Genomic DNA, 10699 nt, shown 5'->3' on the forward strand with positions numbered 1-10699 from the left:
AGCCTATCAGCCATACAAGTGACTGATCTGTGTGTCCATAGGAAGGTTACTCCTACCTCCTTGGATGATCTCCTTTCTTCCCTAGCAGCATGTTATATAGCTGTGGATCTTACACTCTGCCAAGAGACTTCAATTTTCAATATAAATTCCATATGAATGCCATATCCCTCTGTGTGTCTGCAGTATCTAGGTTACATAGATGTCTTTGTTATATCAACATTTCTCCAACACAAGGGAAGGACTAATTTTAATAATTCTTTGAGATATGTTGCTTTATTATCTATTTCCACAGTGGCTTGTAAGAGTGATGCCTATTCAGTATTCTATGAGGAATTATCTTGAGTTTTTTTTCTTCTTTTTTTTCTGCAGGTTAAGAGATACCATTGTATATATCATGAGATTGTTCATCAAGCGGGTATAACTTTAACCTACAATTATAAATTTCATCATTATGTACACTTAGAATGCTGATATTACTACGTATTTTGCATATAATGTTGATGCTTATCTATCGGCTAAAGAGTTTAGCTCCTTTGCAATCCATCTAAAACGAGAGAGGTCTGCAGAAAGCATAAAACAAAAAAACAAAACAAAAAGCAAAGAGAGGTATGTAGACATCTCCTGGATCTCATTCAGCAGATGAGCAAATCTCCAAGGGCCCCAACCCCCAACCATGGTTGGAAACCCATCTAATCGCATTCCTAGAGGAGGAAGATTTATACTATTTATGAACATATTATTTATAGTAATTCCCATTATTACTATCTATAGTAAAATTATGACTTACTATTCATAGTAAAAACCAGATTTCATAACAGGAACCCCAAGAGTAGGAAGATTTAGAATAGGGAGATCAAAACTAGGGGAAGATCAAAGGAACCAAGGGAACTAACAAAAATTAAATGAAAACTGACTAGAAAATAGAAGAAGAAAGAACAAACAGCAAAAGAAGCTAACAGTTCACTACTGATCGTAATCAACTTCAGATTTGATCATTCTCTATCTTGTTTATCTAGTTCAAAGAGGAGAAAGTAGAGAGAAAGGAAATTGAACTTATCTGGGCATTAGCCCTTTCATTCATACACACAACCCAGTTCCTTCAGGACCCATTCAAATTTTGACAAATTCCCAACCTGATCCCGCCCAAGTTGCACCCCTAGTTTATTTAGAGATTATACTGGAGATATCATGCTTATCTACTTAGATCCAGCATCAGAGTGTTTTATGCGTTAGCTGGGCCCAAAGGAATCTCTTTGAGGGAAGACCTTGCTCATCTCTAGGGATCAAACTGGTGTGTTCTTCTGTTGGGGTTTCTGGAATGGTTTAATACTGAAAAGAGGTTACCAATTGGTGATTGGCCAGGTCTCATCAATGGTAGATAGCTCTTTATCTCCTTGATATCTGATAAGAGAAGCAATGCCTTCATTCATCTTACATTTCTTGAGAAATGGTATAGTATTAAATTAGCTAAAATAACATGTACAACAAGTTGATGTACACAGGGATTATACAACCGCTGCCCATGCAACCTTATAGCCCCTAAATGCAGCATTACAAAAAGATTATCATATAAAAAAGGAGTTGTAATTTTTATCTTTAAACAACTTGTTTGCAGCAAGATGAGAAAACATTTTTCCCATTATTTTCTGAAACAGTGTCTGCAGAACTTTTTTTGTTCTTGAATGTCCTTGCATTTATCTCCTCCCAGATGCACCAAAAGACCGCTGCAGGAGTGATATTCCATGCCAATTTTCCCCTCTTAGATAAATCTCCAACCCTCCAACCCTTTACAAAATCCACCACTGATTCTGGGCAGCAGCTTGTCGCTTCAAATAAGTCCCAGATTTGACCATATTTCAAAAGAAAAGCTGAAATGCAGCAAAAGGTGATTTACTGATTCTATTTACTCCTCATAGAGTGAACGGATGTGCTTATAGACATTTATTGGATGTAAACGAGGAGTTGAAAGAGGAGGAGAAAAGATAAATGGTAAGCTTTCATTTAGTGCATGTTTGGCTGCAGAGATAAGAGAGGAACTGACATGGATGAGCATGACCAGGATTCAGTTGACCATGGGGGAGGGAATTTAAAGAAAAAAAAAAGAATAATATTTTACAGATGGTATGTCCCTTGCTTCCCCATGGTATCGGTCTTATCAATTATAAAGGCTACCTTGCAGCCAGATATACATTATTCTCACAATGATAAAGTGCATCTATTTCCATATATTGGTAAGAAATCTTTAAGCTGCACCATGTAATTTTTTATAAGCAATTTTTACCATGTAAATTAAACAGATGTTGGTTTACTTACTGTGCTATTTGTGGAACCAGGCATTAGATAACCAACATGTTGTTTGCACATTGCCATATGACTTTGTTTCAATGTAAGAAGGGGCGGAAAAATATATACTTTGAAATGTTTTAGTTAAGTTGCCCCTTTTGCGGTAAAAACTCTGTTTCTGCTCCTATTAGATTGAATCATTTAACCTATAAATACTGTCAAGTAATGGAGTACATTTCAGTGTGTTCAGCCTTCACGGCTATCTGGAGCATAATCATATTGGATAAGCCACTGTCATCATTAGGGATCTAGTTACTGTCTTTAGCTTTACCCTGACCATTTGAAAAGTATAGTTACAAAAACTGGCATTTGTCACAGGCTGGTGAGAAAAGGAAACGGAGGAAAAAGGTTCTTTTCTTCAACAAGTAGGGAACATTTCTTTTTTCTTCTTTTCATCCTTTCCTTCTTTCTAGCTATAGGGCGTTTGTTGTAAAGAGTGTAATTACATAGTTGTACATGTTATATGAGTTTACAGTTGTAGATTTTTCTTCTACAAGAGTAGCTATACATGATTTGTAAGAACCAAAGGAAAATTTTCATGAAAAAGGGAATCAAAGTTTTGTTCAAGCTATTCTACGTATTTCGCCATATTAGTCTTTCTCCTCTACGTTTGCACACCATGTCACAACTGCTACTAAACCCACAATTCGTTTCACAGCGGTAAAGAAGACGTTTGGGATCGGTGCATTTCACAACCGTTCTGTTTTACTAATGGGCCCCGATTCATAAGTGATTTGTTTCATCTGTTTTTTTTTTTTTGAGAAATACAAAGAAAACGAGATATAGGCTGGCTGGATGTTTGAAATGATTTGGTTTAATATTACAATATATTTATAATGACAACTGTTTGACGTCTCAAAAAAATTGTCTTACCTGGTGATTTAGGATCACTCTCAATTCAATAAACAAAAATTTGGCATTTCAAGAAACTCCTTTCTTAAATCCCAAAGCTAATTATTACAAAAACATTTTCTTAAAAAACAAGGCTATTAATTGCCATTTTTTATCAATTCTATTTATTTGCTGATGTGGCATGTATGACACATCAGCAGAAATGGATTACACCTGTTTATGAATTGCAGTTTTGCCTTCATTTCTAAGGGTATTTTAACACATTTTCCCCTAAAAATTAATAATTACAAGGAAAACAATTGATATTGATCGAGTTAGTGCCAAAATCGGAGGGTCCTTTAAGTAATTGAGGCATGTTATTTTCCAGGCAATATCCAATTTCGACTTTCAACGAGATTAGCATGCATTTCATTGGATGGGCAGTTCGGATTGTCCTCAGGTAGACCGTAGACCGTAGACCGTAGACCGTAGACGCATCTTAGCCTTTAGCTGTCCCACTTAATTTTGCAATCATTGCCTAGGGCTGTTTTAGGTTCACTGACTAACCGGCCTAATGCTGCAATGGGTTCTTACTGTGAGATCGGATCTGCTCTTCACATGCACATCCTACCATTCATTGGGAACATCTCCCATACTTAAAAGTTATTAAGTACGAGAAACAGATGTGTATGTGAGGCGCCCAAATGTCAGGAACAGATCCCGTTCCTCTTGCTATACTATTCGGTATGTTATCTCCACAGTTGGGTAGCAGCTCAGAATTGATACTAATTTAGGGTGGACATGGGTATTATAATCTGTATTTCAAATCAGAATTCTGAGGTGGAATGCAGTCTAAAATTCCCATTTCAGGTTAACTGACTAACCAGCCTAGTTTGTTGATAATGAGAAACATAAAGGTAACTGGATTTGCTCCTCACAAAGTGATCCTCACACCAACCACACAGTATTTTCAACCTTATATTGGGAATATATCCCTTGCATGTCATTCATGGGAAGAAGTTTTTAATGCACGGCTGCAATGTGTTGTAAGATTGGTGTGAGACATCAAGGCAGCATGAGTTGTGAGGATGGTTGAGGACCTTGTGGTCGTGACGCACGTTATGGTATTTACTAAAGCCTAGCTGAACTGGTTCTGCCGCTTAGAAGCACTCTAGATAAGCTATTGAAAGAAGCTGAACCCAACGGCCCTCTAAATAACTATCAAAACAAAAAAACAGCCTTCTAAATCAAGGTTCAAAATATTAATAGGCCCGATATGCCGGTAGAGGCGTATCGAGCAATATCGATTGTTTTTTTTTTTCAAATTTGGTTCAGAGGGGCTGGTTTAAGGTTTGTCCACCCCCCGAACCGGTCAAAACCCCGATACACCCTTTGCGTATTGGCTAGTATCGACCGATACATATCGATTTTTTGAACCTTGCTCTAAGTAGCTATAGAAAATACAGCCCTCTAAATGACCGGCTACAACAAATTTGTGCTATATGGATTTTTCATCAAACATTCTAGGGGGTGTTTGTTTTTAGGATTTTGAGAGGGGGGAAAGGTGGTCAATGGGATTGTAACCAAGAATCCATTGTTCTTTTTTCAGATTTATGTGGGGACTAGAGAAAATTTATTTTCCTAGGTATCACTTACCTCCCTTCTCCCAATTAGATAAATAACTTTTCCACCTGTAAAATAGTTGTCAACACTTGGATGGTATAAAAACGCCCCCTTTTTAATAATGAATTTTTTAGCTAAAATAGTCATTGTCTTATTTACATGGGAAATAAAAGAAAATAAATAAACACACTTACCTGGCTAAGTGTTTATCAGGTAAAAGAACCGAAAAGTGAACAGAACCCTTAAAAAATCACCAAACAGCTTATACGTTGTTTGTGTTGGGCCATCTCCCCAAAAGCCGCTGCCTTTCAGCCCCTCCTGAACGGTGTCCATGCTCCACTCCACCCATCTTGTGATTGATAGATAGATGTGATATGAACAATCTTTGTATTATTGTTGAGATCTTTACGTTGTTTAAATCACTAATCTGTAGAATGAATGTCTTTAACAGACTCCGATACTCTGGTATCACTGTATGAGTAACCCACTGGTAATGCAAATCGGGCGGAACTTTTAAGATTAAGAAGCGAACCAAATACCCTACGTACCCAATCCAAAGAGGATAATAATCGATCCATGAACCAATTGCAAGTCAGCCGAATCTGAGCAATGTGAGTCTCATAGTCGCAGCAAGGATCAAGGGATTTATATGCCAACTCTTTAATGGTATTGGAGGCACAAAGGAATCTACCTTCTCCGGCCATTCCTCTGGCATGTCTAATCAATCAAACCTTGCAGGTTGCAACAGTGCAACTTGACCATAACATGCTCCTCATCTGATTTATCTTCTTTTCTTCCTTTCTTTAATTATTCTGAGTTGAGTGAGCAGATTAAACAAAGAAGCAAACGACCACTGCAAATAACAGGGCAACCCGAGCTGACTGGGGGTAGCAATTGGATGGATTTGGCAGGATTGGGTTTGGGTTGAACTTCGACCTAATCCATCTAACCTGTCAGCCCCATTAATAACTCATTTAAATAAAATAAAAATGGGTTGCATTCAATTCAAATCCCAACTCAATTCGTCCAACCCATTAATCTTATAAAAACTTCGGTTTTAAGAAAATGGTTTAAAAGACTAACAATTTGGTTAGACATGATTTAATGGCAAAAATGCTTGTTTTTCACCCAAGTACGTTAGGTCCGAATCACATCACGTGCACATATTTTTGTTAATGAGGAATGAAAATCAATGATTATAGTTATTTCATTTGAACGGACCATGGTTGAACCGGCCAGTTAGAGGTATAAAAATCAGATCAGACTGGTTGATTCTATCAATGTTAAGTTTATTGTTTAAACCATTCTAACCATTTGATTGTGTTCAGATTCCAGCTAATTCAGGTCAGATGTGGGCTGAGCCATATCTGTGCCAAACTCTACCTGGAATTTATTACAGCAATGGATTTTAAGTTGAGTTGATGCTAGTATAAATAGTCAGTTAATAATTATTTCCGGTTATTAACCAGAATTTTATGTAGGAAAAATCTATGGTACCAGAAAGATATGATACCGTAAGAGTTTTGACCAATCAAGGCATCATGTGAATTTTGATGAATACCACTAGATTGATCACCTCTTTTATGATACTAGTTGGTTGGTCAGTTGGTTGTAAGTTTTTTCAATATAATGTCTTTCCAATGTTATAGTCAAACCCTTTTATGCATTAATTATAAATTGAGAATTAATTATGCTAATTATGAGTTAACCAGTTATTTGAATTACCCATGGTTTCAAAATTGGACTGGACTGGACAGTCGGACCAGAAAAACCAGGAACCGGTCAGGTGATTGGTTCCGTTTTTCTTCAAAATCAGATTTTTTCCAAAAACTGTTGATTTTTATCAATAAACCACTGACCCGAACAGTTAATCATTCAAACGATTTTGACCAATTTTTTATTTTCTTGTCAGAATGGGCTGACCGTTCAATTCGAATGATTAGACTATTTGACCCGGGAACCGAACCCCTGACCGGTTTGTTTTCTGAGTCAATTTTAAAAACCTTAGAATTACCAACCGATAAGTGAGTTGGTACGGTCATTGGCTCGTTTGAGTAGAAAGTATAAACCTGTTGCCATTGGGGGTTGGGGGTTATGGCTATAAGGGTTTCTTAATAATATGCAAACTATAAGGTAAATTAAAGAAAAAAAAATAGCATCATTTGAATTTAAATGAAAGGCCAACGGGAATTGATGAGGCAAATTACACTTGGATCTTTTAGCTATTAATCCCCTAGATAATCATAACCCAACTCATTTGAATTGACCCAATAAGTGATTCAACCTATTTTTCAAACCGCTGTGTAAATAGGCAGGTTTGGCTTATTGGGTATGCCAAGGTGGTCTTAAAAGGAAAATTAGAGCATCCAGACTTCACCAAGAAGCCCACTTTGACAATAAGAATAAATCTACTAAGAGGTCTTTCCCAATGTAGGTGGTATGTTTTCATTTTTTTTCACAATTTGGAAATATAGGTTTAAGATAATAAAAAACCTTTTCTTTTCTTTTTTTGTTGTTGTTGTCTGTTTTATTTTTAGAAGTGGGCCTCACATGTTACACCAAATAATAAGTAAAATAGATAAAAAATAACTTCTTTGATACGTATCGATATGGTTGTTCCAAGTCCCAAATTCGTCTTACATTGGAAAAACTTGGCTGTTTGAAAAAAAAAAGAAAAAAAAAAAGTCTGAGCTGTTTTGAATCTTCACTCAATTCTTTGCTTGTCTTTTTTGGCCAAAAGAATATTGGTAATAGGCATCAGTTTTTGATCTTATTGATATATTAAATACAAAAATAATAATAATAATAATAATAATAATAATAATAAATATATTCCCTCTTTTATTTTATAGGGTTAAAATAAACCCCTCTTTAAACGGCCACCCAACGAAGTTTCTCTCTTGTCCTATTAAAAGGTGTGATTTCCACAAACTAAAACGGACTCTTATTATTGACATTTAAAATTTTTATTAGTCAAGACTTGAACATGTTCAGTATCTCTTGATTTCTACATATAATTGTCCGTCAATCCATCAAATCGTTTTTTTTCAAGGGTCATCTAATAAAGCACTCCCTATATGCTGCATGTATTGAATCTAATATTCTTCTCTCTCTTATTTAATTTTGGCAACTTTAATATCACTTTTAATAACATATCATTAAAGGCAAATTAATAACATATCATTGAAGGCAAATTTCTAATAGACAAATTAAATATCCATTAAATTTGTCTATTAGAAATCAAAAACAAATAGGGGATGAAAAGGATTATGCCATACCCTAAGTGTTTGGCATATTAATATGTATTTTAATTCTTAATTAAACTCTTTTTTTAATGGAAGGTCGTCAATGAAAGATAAAATTCATTATTAAAATATATAATAATAAATATCAATATTTAGAGAATTGGAGAAGGCAACAACACAGAAAAGAGAGAGGTTCACATTTTAGAGCTTCAATCATGTGCAAATGTGTGTGTATATATATTAGATTATAATATTCAAAATATATAATTATATTCTTTTATGACATATATTTTTTAGTTTTCACTTTTATATTAAGAATTAAGATTTAAGGCTAAAAAGGGCATCTTTTTAGCAAAAAAAAATAGTGGGGTAAAACTCCTATCTCAAAAAGTTACCCAAAATAAGAAAAGAAAAAGATCACCCAAATTGAATATCTGAGTGCAAAGTTATGACCTTATAAATTTGCATTTATGTGCCCAAAAAATTCAAAAAAAAAATGCTTGTTTTCTACAATTGGTTCACCACTTTTTCAATTAAATTGGCAGGGTCAATAGTTTTAAGGGAAAATTCCATATTAGTACCATGTACTTTAGCTCGAGTGACAATTTGGTCCCCGAACTTTAAAATGTGACAATTCAGTACCCAAACTTTCAAAATAGACACATTTAAGAATTGGGAGACTATAACTAGACAACCTCCAAAATTCAAGGTAATGATCAGGAATTTTCCCTTTAATTTAAGATGGGTTGATGGCAATAAATCAAGGGCTTTGATTTATAGGGTGTTTGGTTCCATTTATGTTTATTTAGTAAACGTTTTGTACTTGTATGACTGCAAAATCGAGAAACACATTTAATGAGGGTGTTTATGACACGTAGGCGCCATTAGGCACCACATCAACAAAATGCCAATAAACGCCTAGCCATTTTAGGAAGTTCCAAAATGAAGCTTGTTGAAATAGGAGAGGCGCACAGAAATTGAAGTTTACTTTTGAAAACTTCGATACACACAAATAGGGATGTTCACAGGTCGGGTTGGGTCGATATACTGAGATTTTTTCAACCGACCAACCTGGTCGGGTTACTTGAAATTGAAACCAAAACCGACCCTGTGTTAAGCAAAACCAACCTGGTCGGTTTGAGTCAGGTTGGGTCAGTTTTGGCTCTAAGTTCAACCATGGTAATAAATTGGTAGATTGGAGAAAGAATACTGAAATTTGATGTAAAAAATGACACCTAATTCTATTAGAGAAAGAAGACTGAAATTGGTAGGGGGTGGACCAAGTTAGAATAGAAGTTATCAAGAAAATAGAAAGTCAAATTGTATTAGAGAAAGAAGATTGAAATTTGTATATTTCAAGAAACCTTCTAATCAAAGAAAAAAATGACACCTAATTCTAATTATAATTGGTTGACTATTTGGTGTAAAAGACCATAAAAACTATGATCCTTTGATTATTTTCTTTAAACTTTTTCAAAAAAATTCATTGTCTAGTTGTCTTATAATACTTGCCATTAATGTCATTCCTAACTAGAAGACTAGAAATTAAGTTAGGTTGTAACTAGGATAGAGACAACTTAGTTAATTAGGAACTAATTAGGATGTAAATACTAACTAGGAACTAACTACTAACAAATAAGTCGGTTCGGTTCGGGTCGGTTTCAGTTTTCATAACCCGAACCATCGATTTATGATTTTTTACAACGCAAAACCGATCGATGCTGAAGAAAATCCGACTGATTTGGGTTGGGTCAGTCCAAGTTGATCGGTTGGGGCAGGTTGGGTCTTCTTATGAACAATCCTACACACAAATGCAATTAATGAGATATTTGTCGATGGGGCACCTATGTGTTACTCTCAATAAGCGTTTACTCAATAAACGTAAACGAAACCAAAGATATACTTAATTATTTCAAATGTAGGTTGATTCATCAAGAGTAGGGCATTCACGGCTTTTTTTTTTTTTTTATGGCTACACAAGCCGGAGGCATTCACGGTTTAATGCATAGCTAATAGTATATTTGAATCGGGTAAAATGAGGTTGTACTATAGCAACTTTTTAGGCGGTGTTCGGCACCGTGAATATCTTGTGGACCACGAGATTTGGCTGGGTGCGAACGGGATTGGTCCATACCAATATAGCGTGGATAGGTCCCATCTACATCCCAATATATCGTTAATGGAAAAAACTCGTGGATACGTTCCGTCCATCATTTATTTTTTATCCCATGCTTCAAGGAGCAGGGGTCAAAAAGGTTGTGTGATCTAAGATAGACTACATATACACAGAGATACACCTTCAGTTTTATCTATGAAATTCCTGTAGTTGCATTTCGGTTGTATGATCTAAAATATGAATTATTTTACTTAATTTTTATAAATTTGTAATGGTTTTATCAATAAAATAATATTTTTAAATATTAAAAATATAATTTTTATTTTTTTAATTATTTTACTATTATTTTATAAAAAAAATAATATTTATTGCAAGGTTTTTAACCCAGAGAATGAACCGGTTAGGGGTCTAGTTCCCGGGTCGAATGGTCGGTTTGTTTTGACAAAAATAAAAAAGAAATGGTCAAAACCGTTGAACAATTCAAATGGTTCAACCACTCAGGTCAATGGTTTGTTGACCAAATCAACGTTTTTTTTTTTTT

General features: G+C 35.0%; 1 protein-coding gene across 1 annotated transcript in view; it reads left to right on the forward strand.

The window, feature by feature from the left end:
- LOC148862845 (uncharacterized) overlaps positions 1–2914 on the forward strand; it is a 72683-nt gene extending 69769 nt beyond the window's left edge. The window contains exons 21-22 of the mRNA XM_088978674.1: positions 370–415; positions 2662–2914. Coding sequence (XP_088834800.1) covers positions 370–415; positions 2662–2712 — 97 coding nt within the window. The 3' untranslated portion in view covers positions 2713–2914. The remainder of the gene's footprint in view (positions 1–369; positions 416–2661) is intronic.
- Positions 2915–10699: the final 7785 nt, after the last annotated feature.

The sequence above is a fragment of the Nelumbo lutea genome, chromosome 3, assembly GCF_056320005.1.
Source record: "Nelumbo lutea isolate HS-2025 chromosome 3, American lotus-T2T, whole genome shotgun sequence".
Classification (NCBI taxonomy): domain Eukaryota; kingdom Viridiplantae; phylum Streptophyta; class Magnoliopsida; order Proteales; family Nelumbonaceae; genus Nelumbo; species Nelumbo lutea.